Raw genomic sequence first — 24,609 nt, forward strand, 5'->3', positions numbered from 1 at the left:
TAGGGATCCTCCTGGTAGAGATGGTAATTAAGGGGAGGGTTTAGGGGGAAAGATAATGATTCGGTTTTGACTGTGTTGAGTTTAAGATGTCTACCTGGCATTTGGAAATTCGAGATTGCAGGTCTGTAGAGGGCTTAGGGTAGGATAAGTAGCTTTGAGATTCATCAGCATAGAGATGGTAATTAAATCTGGGAGACTGAGGAGCAGTGTTTATCAAAATGCCATAGTAGGCATTTAATTAATTGGTGATTGATTGATTGCTCACCAAGTGAAGTGGTATAGAGGGAGAAGAGAAGAGAGCCCAGCACAGAACCCTGTGAGATACCGAAGGTTAGAAGATGTGATCTGGAGAGGATCCGGTACAGGACAGGAAAAAGGAGCAGTCTGATAAGAAGAGAGAGGGAGTGGTGTCTCAAAAACCTAGAGAGAAGAGAGTATCAAGGAGAAAAGAGTGACCAATAGTGTCAAAGGATGCAGAGAGGTCAAGAAGAATGAAGATTGAGAAAAGGCCAATTGGATTGGATTTGGCAATGAAGAGGTCATTGGACAGAGCAGTCTTAGTGGAATGATAAAGTCAGAAAGGGTTAAGAAGTGATTGAGAGGAGAGAAAGTGAAGGCATCTATTGTAGATGCCTTTTTAAGGACTTTAGCCACAAAGGGCAGAAGAGAAATAGAGGATGTAAGGATCAAGTGAGGTGGTTTTTTTTTTTTCAGGATGGGGGAGTCTTGAGCATATTTGTAAGCTGTAGGGAAGGAACCAGTAGAGAGGGAAAGATTGAGAATAAGTGAGAGTGGGGATGCCAGACGGGGCAATCTGTTCCGATGAGGCAGGATGGAATGGGATCACTTGAACAAGCAGCCTTGGTACTGAGTAAGGCCACACCTTTTCACACGAGACTGGCGTGAAAGAGGGGTGAGTGGCAGAAAGAATTTAAGTCATAGGAGATAAGGAAGAGTGGGAGAAGAGGAAGTTCACAGTAAATGGCCTCAATTTTATCTGTCAAATATGAAGCCAGGTCTCAGCTGAGGGGCAGCGGTGTCAGGGGCGGGGGGGGGGGGGGAAGCTGTGGGCGTTTTGTGGAAGGATGAAAAGGTTCAGAAGAGCTGCTGTGGATTGTGGGAGAGTTGCTAACCTGGCTGACTGCTCCCTATTCTCCTTTGCAGGCCCCTCACCATGTCCTTGCATGTACCCTAAGGCCCTATTTCGGGCCTTGCCTTTCTATTCACAGTGACCTCATCAGCTCCTATGGGTTTCATTTTCTCTAGACAGATGACTCTCAAGTCTCTGTCTCCAGTCCTACATCACCAGCTGCCTGTTGAACATTTCCAACTGGATGTCTCACAAACATCTTAAACTAAACATAAATATATAATAAATATTAAAATATATAATATATAAATAAATATATAATACATATAAAATATATGTATAATAAATATAAAATAAAAGAGACCATACTATTTTTCTCCCCAACCCTATTTATGTCAAGGACATTTTTCTAATTTCCTGGGTTCAGAACCTCAATTCCTCATTCTCTCCTCTCTTATAGCCTTTCAGTTGCTAAATCCTATTCTTTCTACCTTAACATCCATTTCCTCACTTCTCACATAGCTACCACCTAAGTTCAGGCCTCTATTACCTCTTATCTGGACTATCGAAGTAGCCACCCAGTTGGTGTCCCTGCCTGTAGTCTTTCTCCCCTCTAATCTATCCACCACACAGCTGCCACACTGATGTTTCTAAAGGACAAGTCTGACTCTATCATCCCCTGAATTATTCTTTTTGACTTTAAAAAATAAGGTTTTGTTGATATGTTTTGTTTCTTCCTCTTCCCCTTCCCTTCCCCAAGAGCTATCCCATATGAAAAATGGTATTTTTTAAGAGAGGAGTTTAAAAAAAAAAGTCAGCACAGTCACATGATTGGTACATTGAGAAAGCCTGAAAATCCGTGTAATGTGTAAGACCTGTGGAGCCCACCCCCCCTCCACAAAGGGGAAGGTTGAGGGTGTCTTCTATCTCTGTATGGAGTCCCACTTGATCTTTTTGGTTTTGTTATGTTTACTTTTGATTTTTTGATGTGTCCTTGTTCTTTCCACTTACATTTTTATAGTTCCTGTGGATATTTTTTCTTGGTTCTGTTATGGCAATTCACAAAAGCTTTTTCCATGCTTCTCTGTACTCATCACCTGTCATTTCTTACAGCCCAGAAATATTCCATGACATTCACATACCACACTTTGTCTAGCCGTTGCCCAGTTGATGTGCAATTTGTTTCCAATTCTTAGCTGTCACAAAAAGTGCTGTTACGAATATTTTGAAGTAGATGGTGACTTTCTTCTTCTTTTTTTTTTTTGGCTAGGCAATGGGGTTAAGTGACTTGCCCAGGGTCACACAGCTATTAAGTGTTATGTGTCTGAGACCAGATTTGAACTCAGGTCCTCCTGACTCCAGGGCCAGTGCTCTATCCACTGAGCCACCTAGCTGTCCAACTTTTTTTCTTCTTGATGGCTTTGTTGTTGTTGAGTCGTTTTTCGGTCGTGTCCAACTCTTTGTGACCCCATTTGAGGTTTTCTTGCCAGAGATATAGAGTGGTTTGCCATTTCCGTCTCCAGCTCATTTTACAGATGAGGAAACTGAGGCCAGCAGAGGTTAAGTGAATTGCCCAGGGTCACACAACTAGTAAATCTGAGGCTGGATTTGAACTCAGGAAGATTAGTTTTCCAGACTCTGGGAGCTCTATCCATTGCAGTGACACCTAGCTGCATTTATTGATGACTTCCTTGGGGTATAAGCCCAGTAATGGGGCTTTATTTTAAAGGTTATGGACATTTTTGTCACTTTATTTACATAATTCAGTTTGCTTTCCAAAATGGTTATACCATTTCACAGTTCCACCTACAATGTATTAGTGTGTATTGCCGTTTTTTTGTCTTTTTTTTTGCCAATTTGCAGGGTATGAAGTCAAACCTCAGGGTTGTTTTGATTTGTATTTCTTTTATTATTAGTGATTTGGTGTTTTTTCATGTGGTTGTGAATACTTTTCAGTTCTTTTGATCACTGAATATCCTTTGACCATTTGTCTATTGGTGAATGGCAAATGGCACTATATATATATATATATATATATATACATATATACATATACAGAGAGACACAGAGAGAGAGAGACAGACAGAGACAGAGAGACAGAACAGGGAATCACAACTTCATGAAACTTACATGAAAACTAGGTTTATTACAAGATAAATGAACATGCATGTGGAGTTCACAATCCATACAGAAGTTTGCCTTTTTATAACAGCAGGACAAAGGAAGGAGAAAACACAAATCTCTACTTAAAGGGGAGTAGCATGGGAGGAGAGAAAGAGCAGTAGGAGTGGGAAAAAGATAAAACCTCTCCTGGAGGGGAGGAGCCAAGTAATAGCAAAAGCCATTCTTTTCCCTTGGGAGCTGCTAGACCATGAAGATAGGGTGGTCTGCTTATCTACACAGGTTTCAGCTGCACAGGCAATTTCCCGGTCTAATGCAGACTGACTGGCACCTGTTTTGACTCCCAAGGATACACAGGGAGTCCAGTTTAGGATGCAAACAACAAATTTTGTCAGCTGCGGGGGAGGCTTCGTTCTTGACACATTCAGGGCCTCCTGCATACTCTGGGTCCAGCATTTCTGAAAAATATGGCAACTCAAAAAGACAAGTTCAGGGAACCCCTTAACATTATTCAACTACACACACACACACACGCACACACGCGCACACACATGCACACACACACATATACATGCACACGTACACATACACATATCTTCCATACCAAACCCTTATCAGAGAAATTTGATGCAAAGATTTTTTTCCCATTCAGCCACTTGACTTTTTATGCTAAATGAATTAGTGTTGTCTATGCAGAACCTTTTCAGTTTCAAGTAATCAAAGTTATCTGTTTTATCTTTGTAATTGCCTCCACCTCTCATGTGGTTAAGAATAGATCTCTTACCTATAGCTGTAAGAGATACATGATCTGTTTCTCTTCTAATTTTTTTTATAGTATCATCTTTAATATTAAAGTCACATGGGGCATCTAGGTGGCACAGTGGATAAAAGCATCGGCCCTGGATTCAGGAGGACCTGAGTTCAAATCTGCCCTTAGACATATAACACTTACTAGCCGTGTGACCCTGGGCAAGTCACTTAACCCCATTGCCTAGCCAAAAAAAAAAATTATTAAAGTCACATCCATTTAGAAGGTATTATGGAACAAAGTATATGGTACTGGTCTAAGGCGAATTTTTGCCAAACCACTTTCCACTTTTCCCAGCAGTTTTTAATCAGATAAGGAATTTTTTCCTAGATAATTAATGTTTTCCACATTTTCAAACGCTGGGTTATTGAGTTTCATTGTTTTCGATGCTCTCTTGTTAGATGTTCTATTGATCTATATCTCAGGTTTTTTTTACCAATACTAGATGATTTTGATGATTTGTTTTATAATATAGTCTGAGATCTGGAAGAGCTGTTTCCTTTTTGTCTTTCTTTTCATCATTTGCCTTGATATTCTAGATCTTTTGTTTTTCCAAATGAATTTTGTTATTATTTTATCAAGCTCTATAAAGTATACTCTTGGTAATTTGATATGGCATTAAGGCATTTTTTTTTTGATAGTTTTGTCATTTTTATTATGTTGGCGTGATCTAGCCATGAGCACTGAATATTCTTCTAGCTATTTAGGTTGTCTTTTATTTCTTTAATAACTTGCAATTGAATCTATGTCTTTTGTGTGCTTTGAGAGGTTGCTCTCCAGATATTTTATGCATTTTATAGTGATTTGGAATGAGAAGAGGTCTTAAGGACACACCAGTGTTAAAGATGGTCCTTGGGCAGAGCCCCACCAGGGTGGGGAGTGGGCAGCAACTCTGCCCCCCATATAGGGTAGAAGAAGACATGGGAAAGTGGCAGAGGTCCTCATCACCACTCTCTTGAAAGTGGACCCGTTAGATAGCAGAGGGGAATAATGATAGAAGTGGGCTGAATTGGTGATGATTGGGGATGGTAATGTTTATGATTCAGAAAGTGTCCCCTTACGGTCCTTCTGGGGAATGCCTTTGTGCTTGGCCATTAGAATAACCATTTTATATAATAAACGCTTGTTGTCTGACTACTATGGGTTTTTGTGCATTGTTCCCTCTTGTGAACTTTCTCTGTTCTAAAGAATGCTTAAAAGGAAGTAACAGCATTTTGATGCTTATTTTGAGGAAAAAAAACTCAGGCAATTTGTCTGCAAAACTTAGATTTCTTGCATTGGATGAAATGGGATTATTTTCTTTAAAAAAAAAAAGCCAACAGCAAAAAAAAAAAAAAAAAGGAAGAAAGCAGAACCAAAATGCCTTATGCTAAAAGTCTTAGTGCAGGTTTAACCTTTAATAAACTTCAGAAATAGAAATGCTACAAAATTACAAAAAGTTATTTGAAAGTTTAATAATTTAGGGGCAGCTAGGTGTAGCAGTAGCTAGAGCACCGGCCCTGAAGTCAGGAGGACCTGAGTTCAAATCTGGCCTCAGACTAACACTCGACATTTACTAGCTGTGTGACCCTGGGCAAGTCACTTAACCCTAATTGCCTAAAAACTTAAAAAAAAAAGTTTAATAATTTAAATTTATAAAAAGAGCTCCCCTCTCCCTAAAATTTAACAATTGGATGAAAAAATTGGACTGGTTCAATTCATGACAAGCCTAGATCCAAGAGCTATTGAGCCATGCTTTAATAACTTCAGAAGTATAAATGGGGGGCAGCTAGGTGGCGCAGTGGATAGAGCACCGGCCCTGAAGTCAGAAGGACCTGAGTTCAAATCCGGCCTCAGACCAAACACTTGACACTTACTAGCTGTGTGACCCTGGGCAAGTCACTTAACCCCAATTGCCTTTAAAAAAAAAAAGTATAAATGCCACAGACTTAGAAAAAATAACATTTGAAAGGTTAATTGTTTAAAATATTGACATGTTTCTCAATAAAATTCAGCATAACCACCATTTTGTGTTATGCCTTGTTCTAGATGATTTTTGTGTTTTGTGAAAATTTTCTTCAACTCCTATTCATTCAAAGGATTGCATTTGTAATCCTACCCGTAAAGTCATTCAAAGAACGACGTTTTGATGCATACAGACAATTTTGACATGACCCTGGCCACACTGGAAAAAGTCTAATAAAGACAAATCAGGTGTCCAAGTTGGCCCAGCAAGATGGCATCCTCTACAGATCCACTGGTCTGAGATACTGTCATCCAGAAAGTGTCACTCATACAATGCATAATGACAAGGTGTCCTGTTTTGTTGAAAAATGGGTGTTATTCAATAGGTGTAACCTCTGCAGCTTGAAAAAGAAAAAATTTGGAAGCACTGCTGAGTTAAGATCCACTGTTGACTGTAGACCTTTCAAAAAAGAAAAGGCAAAGTATATTAATGGTGTGCCAAACACGAACTTTTGGGGAGTCTCTTGTTGCCAGACTCCTTGAGACTTTTCTACACCCCAAATGTTGCAGTTGTGATGGTTAACTTTGCCACTTATGTGGAAAACTGCCTCACCAGAAAATGTCACCTTGTCATGTCTGCCATTGGAATTTTTCATTTTTGATGTCATTAGTTGACAGCGGTCTAACTTTGTCTAGAAATCTTCTCTTAGGAACATTTGAACAGTTGTAACCTTGTCTATTGGAATTCTGTGCATCGTGGCCTTGGGAATGCTCAATTCAGCAAACACGCAGTGCACTGATTTTTGGAGGGACTGTGTCCAAATGCCGTCTCGGTTTCAGCCACAGTCTTTGTATGTGCTTGATATCTCTTGGATCTAGGCTATTCATGAATTGAGCCAGTTTCCTTTAATATTTTCATTCAATTGTTAAATTTCTGTGGGGAACCTCCTTTTTATAATGGGAAGTGAATTTTCTCCTTATTGCTGTTTGGCTAACCAGAGAATGCAGTTGACTTTTTCTTCATTGTCCTCTTCAGAGGGACTGAAACAAAAATTAACTTAATTTCAATGAAAAATTCATTATTCAAAATTTTTAAAACTAAATAAATTTTAAATAAAATTAAATAATTAAAATTTAAAATGATTAAAATTTTTTTTGGTCTCATTTCTACTTCTGAAGTTATTAAAGCGTAAAACTGCACTAGGTGACGCTGCAGTGGATAGAGTACAGGGCCTGGAATCAGGAAGACTCATCTTTGTGAGTTCAAATCTGGCCTCAGTCACTTACTAGTTGTGTGACCCTGGGCAAGTCACTTAACCCTGTTGGCCTCAGTTTCCTCATCTGTAAAATTAATTGGAGAAGGAAATGGAAAACCACTCTAGTATCTTTGTCAAGAAAACCCCAAATGAGGTCACAAAGAGTCAGACATTACTGAAAACTGCCTGAACAACAACAAAACTGCAGTAAGATGTTTGGAACACCCAATATTTCACTTGTATTCAACTTGTACCCACACATTATTTTAAAAATAATTTCATATTTCCTTTCATAAATTTAAAATATGGATGATTAAAAAGTTGTTTTTAGTTTTAACTTGCTTTTTCACTTTTATCCATCAACAAACATTTATTAGGGGCTTGTTTTATGGCATCAGTTTCTCCCCTCTTGTACTAGTGGCTCTTTGCCCCACCACAATTCAGTGACCCATTATAGAATGAATGGGAAACATTTTGTTTTCCTATGGTATCTGCTTATGAATCAAGATGCTCCATTTTTTTCTCTCTTCTCCACTCCCCACCCGCCCATTTATTCTTTTTTTTTTTTAAATAGTAGAGATGTTCAGAGTGACTATCTTTCTTTATATCTTAAAACTTCATTGTCAAATCTTCTAACTGAACTGCTTCATCCTTTGAACACTCTCTATTTTCCTGGGCTCTTCTTATGGACCCTCACCCCCCCAGCCTTTTTTTTTTCTTTTCCAGCCAAAGACAAGGTTTATTAGAACACTGATTGGGGTGCGTGAGATTCCTAGTGAGTCTGTGCTATTGGCTAGATTTTAAGAATCTGAGCCCCAGCCTTTTTTTTTTTTTAAAGCTGGTAACTATTGATACTACAATTTACCTTGTCCTTTTGCTCGCTTCCCTTCCCCCCACCCAATGTCAAGCTGTATGTTTAGGTTTCTTTCCACATGAATCTTGTGTTTGTTTAATGGTGTCCTCAGTAAATCTTCCCTTTCCTTAAGGGCTTCTCTTCTGACAACATACTGATTCTTGGCTTGTGCTTGGCAGGCAGGGGCCCAGTTTATCCCCTATGGAACAGGAAAGGATCTTGGCACTTCTAAGAGCAGAAGTGGAACGGTTATCCAGCGAGCTGCAGGAGACAACCCAGGAGAAAGTCCAGGCCGCGACATATGGCCTGGCAGTGCTTGAGGAAAATGCTGATTTGAAACAGAAATATGGGGACTTGGAAACGGAGCTAGAGTCCCATAGGCTGGAACTGCATCAACTGAAAGAGGTAAACAGGATGTTAACAGCGACTCAGAGCCATCAGTGGCCCCCAGGGGAGGTGCCTTACTGAGACCTGACAAGGCTAGCTCTGTCTATGCTTCTTTTCTGGATCTCTCTTCCTTTTTTGGAAAAAAATGAAAAACAGACAACTCCACTCCCCTCCCCCCCCCAAAAAGCTTTCTTTAGCTAACCACTTTGATTAATTCTCTTTGCTGAATTCTTTAAATATATTTAATTTATATATAGAGGTGTTTTTTGAGGAAGGGAGTGGTTAAGATTTTTATTTTATCAACTAAATTGTGAGCTCTTTAAGGATAGAGACAGTGCCTTAGAATTCCATAAAATAGTGCTGGGTTTTTAGCTCTTAACCATTCTTGTCTCTTCTTCTAGTATAAGACACATCATAGGTGTTCAATAACCACTTGCTGACTAGTGCAGCAAAAGTATTTCAGTCATTGGAAAAAGTCATGTTATTTGAGAAGAAACATCCCTCTGGGTTACAATTTAGTATTCATATGTCCTACATTACAGTGTCTTAGTTGTAAATCCCATTTCTAGTCTGCCTCCAAAATGGCTATCTTCTCTGTCCATTCTAGGCATTAGCAGAATGTCATAGCAACCATAAGCGGGCCACATTTGATGGAGAGAACAGAGAAGAATGCTTACTGCTAGAAACCGCTTCCAAGGAGGCAAAGCTGATGGAGAGAATTGAAGAGTTGCAGAACGACATTAAACAAATGAGATTTCTTGTGACTAATACATCGGCAGAAAATGATCGCCTTTCTTCCATAATCCAGGAGCTGAGAAAGGTGTGTGTCCGTATGTCTCTTGCTTCCCAGGGTGTATGGGCCCCATTCCAAGCTTGTGTGGGGGATAGTTTATATATTTCCAACACACTTCCATTGAGTGTTCCCATTATGAAGTACCTTGCTTGCTTAATCAATAAGCTTTAGCTCCCCAGATCCTAACCAAGAAAAGAAAAGAAAGTCATACAGAAGAGTCTGAGAACAACCAAAATAGAAGTCATTTAGGTCATGACCTAAAATACGTATACTTTATATAAATGAAGAGGCACTCATGGAAAACCTAATAATGGTAATTTTAAATAAAATTTAGCAGCTTTATAAGAGTAGGGAGGAGACAGAAAAATAAACATGCCAAAAGACACAAGATCAAAAAAAAAATCCCTCCGCAGTGAATAGAGCTCTGGCCTTGGAGTCAGGAGGCCATGAGTTCAAATCCAGACTCAGACACTTAACACTCACTAGCTGTGTGACCCTGGGCAAGTCACTTAACCCTGATTGCCTCACCAAAAAAAAAAAGAAAAAAAAAGATCCCTCCAAAAGCCCCATTTAATGAAGAAGCAAATGACCCTATATACCACAATGGCCTTTGAGTGTATCTTGCATCACAGCCTGGAATGATAATTGGTGCTTAAGAAAAAGGAAAATGGCCTTGGGAGTCAGGAGAGACCTGGGCTTGAATTCTGGCTCTACTATCTTTGAACTGTGTAACTCTGGTCAAGTTACTTAAGGACCTCTATACCTCAATTCCCTAACTTATTAAATAGGGGTAACAGTGCCTCCTCATAGGAGTGTCATGAAGACAGTCCATAGGAAGTTATCAAATACCATATAAAAGAATTGTTCTTAAGAAAAAGTTTAATTCTGTTTGAAATCTTCTGTTTGCACACAAATCCTCTGCTGGCTTAGTTTTAGAATTAAGTTTTAGATTTTCATCAAAATGATGAAAATAGGAGGCTAACAAAGATGACAGCATAAGAAGAAACATATAGCCCAGCTGGCTCCCACAGTTGCTCCAACAAACGTCAAGAAAGTACACTTAGCACCAGGCTGCAGAAGGTCATTTTTTCAGCACAGAGAGATAGCCAGAGGCCTGTGAGCACTGGGGAGGCAGTCCAGTCAGCACGGTCCATACAGAGCCTTCTTTCAGATGGAATGAGGTTGGGACCTGAAGCTGTATCAGCCTGACCACAGAACAGTGTTGAGGAAAAGTAGAAACTAGGCCCTGAATCTGTGGACCAAGGCAGGGAGTGTGGACCAGGGGGGAGCCTCTAGCTCTGTTTCTCTGACTGTGGAGCAAGATTGTGATTCAGTTCATAGGCCTGCAGCTGAGTAATCAAAATGGTGAACAGAGACCAGGGACAAGCCTGCAGTTGTATTGCTCAGAATCTGCACGTTCTTCCAGCTAGCTGACGGGCTGAGGCTAGCAGCTGTCTACTGGAGCTTCAACCAGAGGCAAGCCTGCAATTGTGTTGCTCAGAAGAGAACATGTGGCGAGAACTGAAAGTTGGCAATTCCCTGGTCTGAACTGCTTTTAGTGTCCTTGAAAAATACAGCATTCAGTACCTGGAGAAGCAGTGTCAGGAACCCAGAGAATACAATTTGGGTCCAAACAAGGGCCTAATCTTCTCTCCAGAACTGTGTAGAGCCTGGCCCTCACACAAAGTCTCAATTCAGGAAGTAAGGCTGGAATGAGTAAATAAACAAACAAAAACTCTCATTATAAAGAGCTGTTATGGAGCCAGAGCCACCTAAGACACCAACTCAGAACAAGAGAAGAACATCACAACATACGTAAGCCAAAGCCTCAAAGAAAAATACAGCTTGGCCCCCAACTAAGCAACAAAGTAGAAATTTTGAAAATTAAAGAATAGATTAATAAAATTGAAAGCAAAAGACCGTTGAATTAGTTAATAAACTTGGAGCTGTTGTTTTTTAATCTAATAAAATAAACAACTAATCTTATTTTTTCAAAAAGTGGGAAAAACCAAATAATTGGTATAAGAATGAAAAAGTATAGGTAAATGGTCAAAGAATAGGAGCAAACAGTTTTCAAAGGAAGAAATCCAAACTATCACCAATCATATGAAAAAAATGCTTCAAATCACTAATAATTAGGGAAATGCAAATTAAAGCACATCTGAGGTTCCATTTCACACTCATCATATTGGTAAAGATGACAGAAAGGTAAAGGACAAATGTTGGAAGGACTGAGGGAAAACAGGTACACTTGTACATTGTTGGTAAGATTCCCAACTGCTTCAGCCATTTTGGAAAGCAATTTGAAGCTATGTCCTAAAAGTGACTCTAAATGGTGTTTGCCCTTTGACCCAATTATACAGTTTACACCCCAAAGATATCAAAGAAAGAGAAGAAGGATCTGTATGTAAAAAAAAAAAAAAACAAAAAAACAAACAACTTAGGAAAGCTTATTTCAAAGTAGCCAAAAATTGCAATCTAAGGGGGTACCTATTGGGGTATGGTTAAACAAATTATATAGATGAATGTTATGGAATATTACTGTGCCATAAGAAATGATAAAGTGGACATTTCAGAGGAAACTGAAAAGACCTCTGTGAACTGATGCAGGGTGAAGTCAGCAGAACTAGGAGAATGATTTACACATTGACAACAACATTATAAAAAATAAAACAACTTGAAAAGATTTTAGACTTCTGATCAATACAAAGATAAGCCATGGGTCCAGAAACCTGAAGGTAAATCATACCAACCACCTGCTTCCAAGGAGGTGATGGAGTTAAAGTGCTTGAATGAGACATTTTTAGACATGGCGAGTGTGGGAACTTGTTTTGTTGGACTATGCATATTTCTTTATGATAATTTTCTTTTTCCTTTTTTTAATTGATGATCTTGAAGAAAGAAAATGGAGGGGAAAAGGAGTATACTAAGGAGGAAGGGTAGGAGAATTTAGTATCTCACATGATCAGGGTGCATATGATTATAAAAATGAGGAAGGGGGTGGAGGGAATGAGTATTACTTAAATTTCATTTTCATCTGAACCAATCTGAGAATGTTGGAATGAAAACAGACACAGACACACAGACACACACACATACACACACACACACACATACACACACACATGGAGTTTGGTATGGAAGTATATTTAAGACTGAGTGTGGTGGACCACTCCTGTAATCCCTCCTAACCAGGAAGGCTGAGGCTAATGAGCTTGAGCTCAAGAATTTTGAGTTGCGGTGGAGCTACAGCCTATCTGATGTCTGTAAGTTCAACACCAACGTGGTGAGTCCCAGGGAGTGGAGGGCTACTGGGCTGCCTAAGGAGGGGTAAACCACCACAAAACTCCTATGCCAATCAGTAGTGGGATTGGGCCTGTGAGTAGCTGCTGTATTTCCAGCCTGGGTGAGTTAGGGAGACCTGTTATCAAACAAACACACAAATATTTAACTCAGTAAACAAATAGTAAGTGGCAGTAGGGTCGGGGTGGGAATAAGAAGGTGGATGAACTGCAATATGGATTAGTCATAAGCAAGACAAACTTCAGACTCAGAGTATTATTGGGGAGGGAGGGTGTCAAAAAGCAAAAGGAAAGAAAGTGTAAAAACTTGTGATGGTGTATAGACAAAGGGCAGCAGAATGCATCAAGCAAAGGTCACTAGTACTGAGTGTGCCTTCTCTCTCACTGCCGCCTTTGTAAAGAGTAAGGCAGCATGGGTGGGCTGAGCTAATATAATAAAAATGACAATTCTACCTAAACTAATCCACTTATTCAGTGCCATCCCAATTAAACTACCAAAATTATTATGTTAAATTAGAAAAAATGATAAAATTCATTTGGAAGAACAAAAAGGCAAGAATATCAAAGTAATTAATGGGAAAAAATGTAAAGAAAGAAGTCTAGCAGTACCAGAATTTAAACTATTATAAGGTGTTGATTATCAAAACTATCTGGTACTGGTTAAGAAATAGAATGGTGGATCAGTGGAATAGAGTAAGTATAATTATATAGTAATAAATTATTGTAGGAACCTTGTGTTTGATAAACACAGTGGTTTAAGCTTTTGGGATACGAGCTCACTATTGGGTAAAAATTGCTGGGAAAACTGGAAAGCAGTCTGGCAGAACTAGGTATAGACCAATATCTTATACTATATACCAAAATAAGGTAAAATGAATACATGACCTAGACATAAAGGGAGATATCATAAGTCAATTAGAGGAGCACATTTTACCTCTCAGATTTATGTATAAGAGAAGAATTTATGACTAAACAAGAGATAGAGATCATTATGGGATATAAAATGGATAATTTTGATTACATTAAATTAAAAAGGGGTTGTGCAAATAAAACCAATGTAACCAAGATTAGAAGGAAAACAGAACATTGGGAAAACATTTTTATAACTGATTTTTTGGATAAAGGCCTCATTTCAAATATATAGAGAACTGAGTCAAATTTATAAGAATACAAGTCATTCCACATTTGATAAATGGTCAAATGATATGAAAAGACAGTTTTTGGAAGATGAAATTAAAGCTATATGTATGAAAAATGCTCTAAATCATTATTGACTAGAGAAATGCAAATTAAAACAACTCTGAGGTATCATCTTGCACTTATCAGGTTGGCTAAAATGAGAGAAGGGGAAAATAACAAATATTAGAGGGGATGTGGAAAAATTGAGACATATACACTGTTGGTGGAATTGTGAACTGATCTAACCATTTTGGAGAGCAATTGGAATTATGTCCAAAGACTTATAAAACTGTGTATACTCTTTGACCCAGCAATACTGTTATTAGGTCTGTTTCCCAAGATGATCAGGGAAAAAGGAAAAGAAGTTTTTGTTCGAAAATATTTATAGCAACTTTCTTTTTGGTGGCAAAGAGTTGGAAATTGAGGGGATGCCGATCAATTGAGGAATGGCTGGATAAGTTGTGGCATATAATGGTGATGGAATACAGCTGTGCTGCAAGAAGTGACAAGCAGGTTGGTGTTAGAAAAACATGAAAAGACTTGCATGAAATAATGAAAAGTGAAATGAGCAGAATCAAGAGAACGTTTATAATACACAGTAACAGCAATATTGTTTGAAGAGTAACTGTGAATGACTAAGCTATTCTGAGTAATGTGATCATGCAAATTAACTACGAAGGACTTATGAAGGAAAATGCTATCCACGTCCAGAGAAAGAACTGATATATGGAAGTATGTATTGTATGGTTCCACATCCATCTATCTATAGATCTATCTGTCTTTCTGTCTGTCTGTCTATCTGTCTCAAATGTTGGCCTTCTCTAATGGGGGGTTGGGAGGGAGAGAGGGAGACAACTCAGAACTCAAAATGTAACAAAAAAAATTTAAAAAGAAAGAAGAGTTAAGGCAGGGCCAAGGAAAGAAAAAAAAACTGCAAGAGAATAGGTGGAGAGAAATATACAATTAACGATGATAACTGTGAACAGGATACACTCACCTTTAAAACATAAAAGAGTAGCAGAATGGATTAGAAAGCAAAATCTGCACTTGAAGCATTGATTCACACTGAGTTAAAATAAGAGGCTGGAGTAAAATCTATTATGCTTCAACTAAACAAACAAACATCAAGTGTAACAATCATGGTCTTAGGGCAACAGCAAAAATAGACATTGAAAGAGAATTGGAAACAATATTATGCTCAAGGTACATTGGTAATGAATAAATATCAGCATTTAACATATATGCACCAAATGGTATAGCATCTAAATGCTTCAAAGAAAAAATAAGTTACAGAGAGAAGTAGTAAGACCATAATAGTTAGAGATAATTTCCTTAAAGAAAATGACAACAATGAAACAACATACCATTAATTTTGTGATGTAGTCAAAGTAATCTTTAGTGGAAAATTCATCTCTCTAAACTCTTTCATCAACAAAAGAAAGAACAGATAAAAACTAGAAAAAAACCCCAACTAAAGATCAAAATTAGAATTCCGAAAATCAGATATTTATAAAGCAGAGAGCCAAACAAACAAAAAGAACAAAAATCCCATCAAAGGAGCTGGATTTGTTTTGTTTTGTTTCTGGGAAAAACAAGATAAACCACTAGGTAATTTGGAAAAAAAAAGAGTAAAACTAGGTTACCAACATCAAAAATGTAAAAGAATTCAAAAGAAATATTAGGAACTGTTATCTTACTGGTAATGAAACCAACAACTTAAATGAAGAGGACAAATATTTACAAAAATATAAAACACTCAGCTTAACAGAACAAGAAATAAAACTTAAATAACCCAATCTATGAAAAAGAAGTTGAACAAGAAATAATTGAACCCCTGAAGAAAAATGCCAGGATTGCATGGATGTACAAGTGAATTCTATCAAACATTAAAAGAATAATTAATTCTAACATTATATAAATTGTCTGCAAAAAAGTAACAATCCTACCAAATTTCTTTTAGAATACAAATATCTTAATACTTAAATTAGGGAGAATCAAAAGACAAAAGGGACAACTATAGACCAATATCCCTAATGAGTATTGACACAAAAATTTTAATTAAAATGTTACCAAAGAGGCTACAGCAACATATCAAAAAGATTATACTCTGTGACCATGTTGGATTTATGCCAAGAATGCAAGGATTGGTTCAATATTATGAAAAAGAATGCTAAAAAATTACAGGATGCATAAAAAAGCTTTTGACAAAATATAACACCTGTTTTTGTTAAACAAAACTAACAAACCACTAACAAGCACAGAAATGAACAGATCTTTCCTTTGTATAATAATATGTATCTAAACCAAGAGCCAACATTATATGTAATGGGAACAAACTAGAGGCCTTTATATAAGATCAGGGGTAAAGCAAGGATGTCCGTTATCGACACTACTACTAATTAATATAGTGCTGTAAATACTAGCTATAACAATAAGACAAGAGAGTAAATCAAAGGAATAAGCGTAGGCCCAGAGGAGACAAAATGATTTGCTTTTTGCAGATGATATGGTGTACCTAGGATTAACTTGAGTCAACTAAAATTAATTGAAACAGTAACTCAGCAAATTTGCTGCATACAAAATAAATCCATAAAATTTATCAGTATTTTTGTATATTACCAACAAAATCCAGTGGAATGAGATAGAGAAATTCTATTCTGAATAATTACAGAGTGTATCAAACAAACATTCAAGAGTCTAACAGGAGGTACGTAGGAACTTTATGAATATACCTATAAATATTCTTGATAGAAATAGGTCTAAATAACTGGAGAAATGTTCATACTTGACAATACTTCTTAATTTACTTCTTCAGTGTTATACCTAAGGGGTGGCCTATAGTATACATTCAAAGAGGCCAAAGAAAGAGTAGAAGAACCCAAAAGGACGAAAATACTTATAGCACCTCCTTTTGTTGACAGAGAACAAAGAGAATGCTCATTACTTGAGGAATGGATGAATAAATTATAGTATATTTATTTAATGAAATATTATCGGGATATAAGAAATGCCAAATGGGATGGTTTTGGAGAAATGAAGTAAGACTGGCATGCAGAGTGAAGTGAGCAGCTCTAGGAGAACAATTTCTATATTTAACAACATTATAAAGACAATTTTGAAAGACGTAAGAACTTTGATCAATTAAATGATCAACTATGATTTTGGAGATGAAACATGCTACCTACCCTCTGAGAGAGAGCTGGTGAACCCAAGATGCAAAATGAAACAGATTTTTGGACATGGACAGTGTGGGAAATGGTTTTGCTTGACTCTGAACATCTGTTGCAATCGTTTTGTTTTTATTTCAGGGGTTCTCTTTTTTTTTTTGGTGAGAGGAGGGTAGGGATGAGGCTCTCTCCTCCACCCCCCCCCAAAAAAGTGAACAGAAGTAAGTTTTGAAGGAATCGTAGGCAAGTAACGCTGCTTTGAAGGTCATGTGTTGAATTCATTATATACTTAGAAAAATGAGTTTTATATAAAAGAGAGTCTCTGGTTCATGGATAATAGTATTTATTCTTTATTATATATGGAAATGCTCATTTTATTTGATGGTTATAAAGTTCAGAATAAAAAAAGGCAAAATAGTAAAATAAAATGGTATCAGATTGGATTTTTAAGGCCCTTTCTAGCTTAAAAAATAAGGTAAAAATGAAGAAAATAATAGGTTTGGATACTTAAGTAAATTCTCTAGAGAAGAGACTATGCTTCAGGAACTTCCAGCATTACTGGTTACATTATGATATATTATAAAATACTTTCGATTAGAGTGCTGGGAATGGGAGAGTTGTTACTGAACTCTGTCTAGCCTTTTCTCCCAGCAAGTCTGTCACATGACTTCCTCATCTGAGAGTGATCACCTCTGGGGATTTGTATCCTTTAGAAAGATTGATTGTTTTTATTTTATCCAGGTGATCAGATCGTGTGTTTAGCTCAAATGAGCTTTTGTTCCCTACCTTAATGCTTATCACTACTAATTTTTAGGTTCATAATTTTTTAAAAAATTTTTAAAAATTTAAATTTGATCACCAAAAAAAAGAGGATTTCCATATACATCGTGGAGTACAAAGAGGATTGTATATGAAATTGTGGGTCTGAATTTCGTACTGCTATATATATACATATATATATACACACATATATATGTATATATAAAAATTTAGTCAGCTAGATGGTGCTGCAGTAGATGGAGTGCCAGGCCTAGAATCAGGAAGACTCATTTTTGTGAGTTCAAATCTAGCCTCAGGCACTCACTAGCTCTGTGACCCTGGGCAAGTCACTTCACCCTGTTTGCCTCATTTCCTTATCTGAAACATGAGCTAGAGAGGGAAGCAGACCACTCTAGTATCTTTGCCAAGAAAACCCCAAATAGGGGTCACAGAGAGTTGGACACGATCGAAAAGCAACTGAACCAAAAAAATGTCACTTTTAAAACTGCCCTGCTTGTCTGTGCTTCCTTCTGCATTTCTCTGAACTTTTTAAATGTTTCAGTGGCACTCTATTATGTTTTTGGCATTACTATTCCTAATTCCATTCCCCTTTCCCCCAATACCCTCTCAATTAAGAATGGAGAAAAACCCTTATAATAAATAAGGATAGTCAAGTAAAACACATCTATACAGTGATCATGTCCAAAATGTCTGTCACTTTCTGCACCTTGGCTCCATTACTTCTCTGTCGAGAGGTGGATAACATGCATCATAGGTCCTCTAAAGAAATTGTTGGTCATCAGACTTCTCAAGGTTTTCATAGTTGTTTTTCTTTACAATATTGTTTGTCTTTGTATAAATTGTTTTCCTGGCTCCCCACACTTCACTCTGTGTTGGTTCCTACTTCCTAGGATTCTGTGAAATTATCTCATAATTTCTTATGGTCAAGTACAATATGGTACAATATGGTACAATTATCTCATAATATCTTATGGTACAATATGGTACAATATAAAATTAAGCATCTACTATGTTCCAGGTAGTGTGCTAAGTGCTGGGGATACAAAAAAAAAGAGAAAGACAATTCTTGCCCTCAAGGAGCTTACAGTCTATTAGGGGAGACAACTTGCAAACATAACAAAGTAAGCTATATACAGGATAAATAGGAAATACTTTACAGAGGGAAGGCACTGGAATTAAGGAGTTGGAAAAGTCTTCCTGTAGAAGGTGGGATTTTAGTTGGGACTTAAAGGATACCAGGGAAGCCAGTAGGCAGAGATATAGGGGGGAGCATTCCAGGTATGAAGAACAGTTGGAGAAAATGTCTAGATCTGAGAGATGGAATGTATTGTTCTTGAAATAGCCAGGAGGCCAGTGTCATTGAATTAAAGAGTATGTGTTGGGGAGTAATGTGTAAGAAGACTGGAAGAGTAGGAGAGGGCTAGATTATAAAGGACTTTGAATGCCAAACAGAATTGTATTTGTATTTGATCCTAGAGATGATAGGAAGCCACTAAGGTTGAGTAGGGGAGGGGGTGACATGGTTGGACCTGTACTTTAAGAAAAAAATCCCTTTATTAAGCAATGGAGGATGGACTGGAGTGGGGAGTGACTTGAGGCAGGCAGACCCACCCACAGGCTATTGTAATGGTCCAGGCACGAGGAGATGAGATGAGGGCAGGCATCAGGGTGGGGGACACTTCTCTCAGAGGAGAGAAGAGGGCGTATTTGAAAGATGTTGCAAAGGCAAAATGGACAGGCATTAGCAATAGCTTGGATCTGGGGTGGGGGGAGATAGTGAGGAAACCAGGAGGATTCCTGGCTGTGAGCCTCAGGGACTGGGAAGATGGTGTTGCCCTCTACAGTAACAGGGAAAGTAGGAAGGGAGAGGGTTTATGGGGAAAGATAATGAGTTCCATTTTGGACACATTGAGTTTAAGATGTCTATTGAACATCAAGTTTGAGATGTCTGAGAGGCAGCTGGAGATGTGAGACTGGAGGTCAGCAGAGAGTTTAGGCAGGAAAGGTAGATGTGAGAATCATCAGTATAGAGATGGTGTAGAAGAGGGCCCAAGGTAGAATCCTGAGGGATACCTATGATTAGAGGGAGTGGTCTGGAAAAAAAAGATCCAGCAAAGGAGATAGAAAAGTAGTGATCAGATAGGTAGGAGGAGAACCAGGAGAAAGGGGTATTCTGAAAACCTAGAGAGAGTGATCAACAGTGTCAAAGGCTACAGACAGGTAAAGGAGAATTAGGATTGACGAAAGGCCATTGGATTTTGAGACTAAGAGATCATTAGTAACTTTGGAGAGAGATTTTGGTGGAATGGTAAATTTGGAAGCCAGATTGTAAGGGATTAAGAGGAGAGTGAGAGGAGAGAAAGTAGAGGCACCTAGCATAGACAGCTTTTCTGAGTTTAGCTATAAAAGGCAAAAGAGATATAGGATGATAATAGGGGTGGAAGGATCAATTGAAGATGAATCCTCATCTCAGGATGGGGGAGATATGGACGTGTTTGTAGTCAGTAGGGAGGGAGCCAATAGAGAGGGAGAGATTGAAAATAAAGGGAGAGAGAGTCGGAATGACAGAGGGGGCAATCTGTTGGAGGTAGAGTAGGTAGAGGGTAAGCCTTGGTAAAGAGTAATGCCACACCTCTTCATGTGACACTGGAGTGAAGGAGGAGTGTCAGAATGCATTTGAGTGATAGGAGATGGGGAAGAGGGGAGAAGAGGGAGATCATGGTGAATGGCCTCAATGTTTTTCTATAAAATATGAGGCAAGGTTCTCAGCTGAGAGGACAGGGGAAGGGGGAGCCAGGGGAATTTTGAAAGGGGATGAAAAGTTTTGGAAGAACCTCTGTGGAGAATGGGACAGTGAGTTGTTAAGGAAGGTATAGTAGGATTGCCTAGCAGCAGTGAGGGCCCAGTTAAAGCTGTGTAACATAAATTGGTAGTGAACCCAGTCAGAACACTTTCACGATTTTTTCCACTTTTATTTTCAGCAGCATATGTGTAGGTACAAAGGCAACTAATGGTGGGAGTGATCCAAAGCTGAGACTTGGGCATAATTGAGGATAAGATAAAGGGACTAGGGATTCAAGAGAGGAGGAGGACAGTGTAGAGCTGAATTGGTTCACGAAGGGATCAAGATGGGGTCTGGGAGAGGATTGAGGGGTTAAAGGACTGGAGGTCACAGTGGCAATGAAGAGTAGGATTTGGTGAGGGAAGTCAGAGAGAGAGGTGGAAAGCTAGTATAGTCAGATAAGGGCATTTCAGAATTCTTGAACATGGAGGTGGTACATTTGTGGGTGATGGCAAGATCAAGGGTATGGCCATCTTTGTGTGTGGCTGAGGTGGGGTGGAGCAGTAGCTCATGGGAGTTGAGTAGGTTGAGGAACTGGGTGGTTGGGGTGTTTTAGGGAGAATCAATATGTATGTTGGAGTCCCCTAGTATTAGAGCATAAATTGTGGAAGAGAAAAACATTTTGAGCCAGGTACCAAACTCATTGAGGAAGGAAGGGGAGTGACCTGGGGATCTGTAGGCAACAGCTACCAGGATTTTGATTGGGTGGTAGATAAGAACTTTATTGATGAGGAAACTGAGGCAAACAGGGTTAAATGACTTGGCCAGAGTCACACAGCTAGTAAGTGTTTGAGGCCAGATTTGAACTTAGAGAGATGAGTCTTTCTGGTTCCAGGCCCAGCACTCTATCCATTGCACCACCTAGCAACCCTTAAATGAGCTGGAGAAGGAGATGGCAAACAGCTCCAGTATCTTTGGGGCAGCTAGATGGTGCAGTGAGTAGAGTGCTAGGCATAGAGTCAGGAAGACCTGAGTTCAAATCTGGCCACAGACACTTATTAGCTGTGTGAGATTCTGGACAGGTCACTTAACCCTGTTTACCTCAGTTTCCTCACTTGTAACATGAGCCAGAGAAGGAAATGGAAAACCACTCTAGTGTCTTTGCCAAGAAAACTACAAATGGGGTCATGAAGAGTTGCACATGTTTAAAATGTCTGAACAACAACAGATATGAATAGGGTGAACCTGGCATAATATTCCATTAATTAATGCATCTGTTTGTTGAGCCATTCCTCAACTAATGGGCACCAGTTCTTTGCTTTTCTTTACCTTCTTTAGGATCAGGAAGTTTGTTTTGTTTGTGACTGTTCCTTCATTGGTATTTTCCTCTCTCTTAATCCTTTCTTTCCCTGTCCTAGCCTGTTTTCCTGTTGTGTTTGATACATGTCCACACCGTACTCTGTGTGTGTGTGAATGCGCATGTGCATGTGTGTGAGTGAGGCTCATCTGATGCTCGTTTTTCCTTCTCTGCCCCCAATGGCCTTTTCCATATTTGTATACTTTTCATGCACACTCCATTTTATAACTCCCTTCCCAGAATTGGTCCACTCTTGGGTGTCTTCAGTTTTTCTTATTACACATTGAAAACATTAAGGTTCTAAAGGGACCTTAATTGTTCTTCTCTCCCTATTAGAATGTTAACATGATATCATCATTATAGCCCAATAACTCAAACAAATTTACCTTTCTCAGTTTCTCTGAACTCTTGTGTTTACTACAATTTCATAGTTCTATTCAGCTCTGATATCTTCATCAGGAATACTTGAAAGTTTTCTATTCTATTAAAGGTCCATTTTCTCCTGTAGGATTTTGCTCAACTTTGCAATGTAAATAATTCTTTGTCATAAGCCTATGTTTTTGCCTTTTGGAATATTATATTCCAATATCTCCTCATTTGTAGTATAAGCAGACAGGTCTTATGTGATACTAATTGGTTTGTTGATACTTGAACTCCTTTCTAGCTTATTACAGTAATTTTTCTTTGATGTGGGAGCTCTTGCTTTTGGCTATGACATTCCTGGGACTTTTCCTTTTGAGATTTCTTTCAGGAGGTGATCAGTGGAGTCTATCTTCACTTTACCCTTTGGTTCTAATAAATCTGGGCCACTTTCATTTATTATTTCTCATAATATAGTTTCCAGGCCTTTTAAAATTTTAAATCATAGTTTTCAGAGAGTTCAATGATTTTTAAGTGATCCCTCCTTGACTTGTTTTCCAAATCAGTTGTTTTTGATTTGAGAGATATTTATTGATTTCTGTTTTGTCCGTTCCAATTTTCAGGGAATCTTGTAGTTCATTAAGATTTACCCCCTTCCCCCCCACCTCATTTATTTTCCTTTCAATTCTTTCCTCCAGCACTTTTATTTCATTTTTATCTTGCTTCATTTTTTTTCTAGGTATTCATGTACTCCTTGTGGGAAGTCCATTTTTTCTTTGAGTCTTGGCTTGTAGTTATGGAGAAACTCTCCACATGGATTTTTGGGTATCTCTGATGTGTTATAATGTTTTATAGTCATCTGTATCTTCTTTGGTTTACTCACCTCTCCTGCTTTAGTTCTTGAATTGGGGCTTTGTGCTGTTGGTGTTTGTCCTTCGTTCTCAAAGAGGACCAATGACATCAGGAGAGTGATGTCTTGACTTGCAAGTGAATTGGATTTAAGTGAGGCATAGCTGTGCAAAGTCATTAGTATCACTCTCTCCTCCAGAGTCATCAGGGAGTCCAGTGGCAAGACATCAGTCAAGATGACAGGCAATGGCCATGGATGCAGGGGGAGACCTTTTTAAGCTAAGGTCTTTCCCAGGTCTCAGTTTGTCTGAGGCAATGCCCAGACAATGATTAAAGGCCAGGTTGGAATTGAGATAAAAGGTGGCCTAGTTGGTCTTCCCTTCCCAGACTGATTCTTTTGGGAAGACACTCAGAGTTTCTGACCAGAACAGAAAACAACTTGCTATTTTGCACTGACTCTGAGCCATCAAAACCCAAACAAATGAGCAAGTGAGGCTTGGGCTGGGACCTATTATTGGACAATCAGTGAAAGCCAGAGTGATTTGGGTTTAAAGGCGTAGTCAAGTAGCTTCATTTGAATTACCATGGGCTTTTTCAGAGCCTGTTTTTTCACAGCTATATTTCAAGAAATCATAAATGAAACTACACCAGACAAAAGAGTTAACTGTCTCAGCTTTTTTAAAAAAATAGTGATAGAATATATAAATACAGAAGAAAAAATTTAATCCTCAAATCCCAGGATAAGATTTGCAAGATACCTTGTGAAGTATGTGATCAAAAAATTATATTCCTTTGGACAAAGCACCCACATGTAAGGGTATGACTCCCCATGTGGACAGAGGGACAAAAGGAGGAGAAACAGGAGAAGGAGAAGAAGGGAGAAGAAGAAAGAGGAAAAGGGAGAAGAAGGGGGAGAAGGAGAAGAAGAATAATAGTGGTAATGATAGCAGCATTGCCCAACTTGAACCTGCTGGCTGAGTTCCCAGGGAGCAGCTGCTACTACTTACAGATTGTTGTTTGTCCTTCATTCTTTAAAGAGGACAATGACATCAGGAGAGTGATATCTTGACTTGCAAGTGAATTGGATTTAAGTGAAGCAGAGTTGTGCAAAGTCATCAGCCTTAACTATCTCCTCCAGAGTCATCGGGCGTCCAGTGGCAAGACATAAATCAAGAGGACTGGCAATGACCCTGGCTTTGTGCTAGAGCCAAGCTTTGTCTCCTACTGTGCTTTTGGGTGGGGTGGTCAACCCTACTCTCATCTTGATCTAGATCATTTGGGTTCTTGTGCTGATCTCCAGGGTTAGGCCATCTGGATCTTTGAGGTTCAGAGTGAATCTCTGGGGCTTTGTATGGCATCTCAGAGCAGACTGCCAGAGACTGCAGAGCGCCTTGGTTCTGGGTGTCCTTGTCCGAGTACTGGCTGCTGTGACCACTGTTTCTTGCCTCTCCTGGTTGTTTCTAAGGAACTTTCCATTTTTTCTGCTTCAGGATACAGACCTTTGCAGGTCACAGTATCTGCTTAAGCTGAGAGATTGCTGGTTTGATTTTCTATGCTGGCTCTGGCTTTGCTAGTGAAGCC

The 24,609-nt window shown here is 38.7% G+C and overlaps 1 protein-coding gene across 3 annotated transcripts in view; it reads left to right on the forward strand.

Moving 5' to 3' along the window:
- LOC114030876 (protein bicaudal D homolog 2-like) overlaps positions 1 to 24,609 on the forward strand; it is a 45,211-nt gene that overhangs the window by 2,001 nt on the left and 18,601 nt on the right. For all 3 annotated transcript variants that reach the window (XM_027845771.1, XM_027845770.1, XM_027845772.1), the window contains exons 2-3: positions 8,252 to 8,477; positions 9,067 to 9,279. In XM_027845771.1, the coding sequence (XP_027701572.1) occupies positions 8,274 to 8,477; positions 9,067 to 9,279 (417 nt within the window). In that variant the 5' untranslated portion in view covers positions 8,252 to 8,273. The remainder of the gene's footprint in view (positions 1 to 8,251; positions 8,478 to 9,066; positions 9,280 to 24,609) is intronic.

The sequence above is a fragment of the Vombatus ursinus genome, unplaced genomic scaffold (genome assembly GCF_900497805.2).
Source record: "Vombatus ursinus unplaced genomic scaffold, bare-nosed wombat genome assembly UNPS02015024.1, whole genome shotgun sequence".
Lineage (NCBI taxonomy): Eukaryota > Metazoa > Chordata > Mammalia > Diprotodontia > Vombatidae > Vombatus > Vombatus ursinus.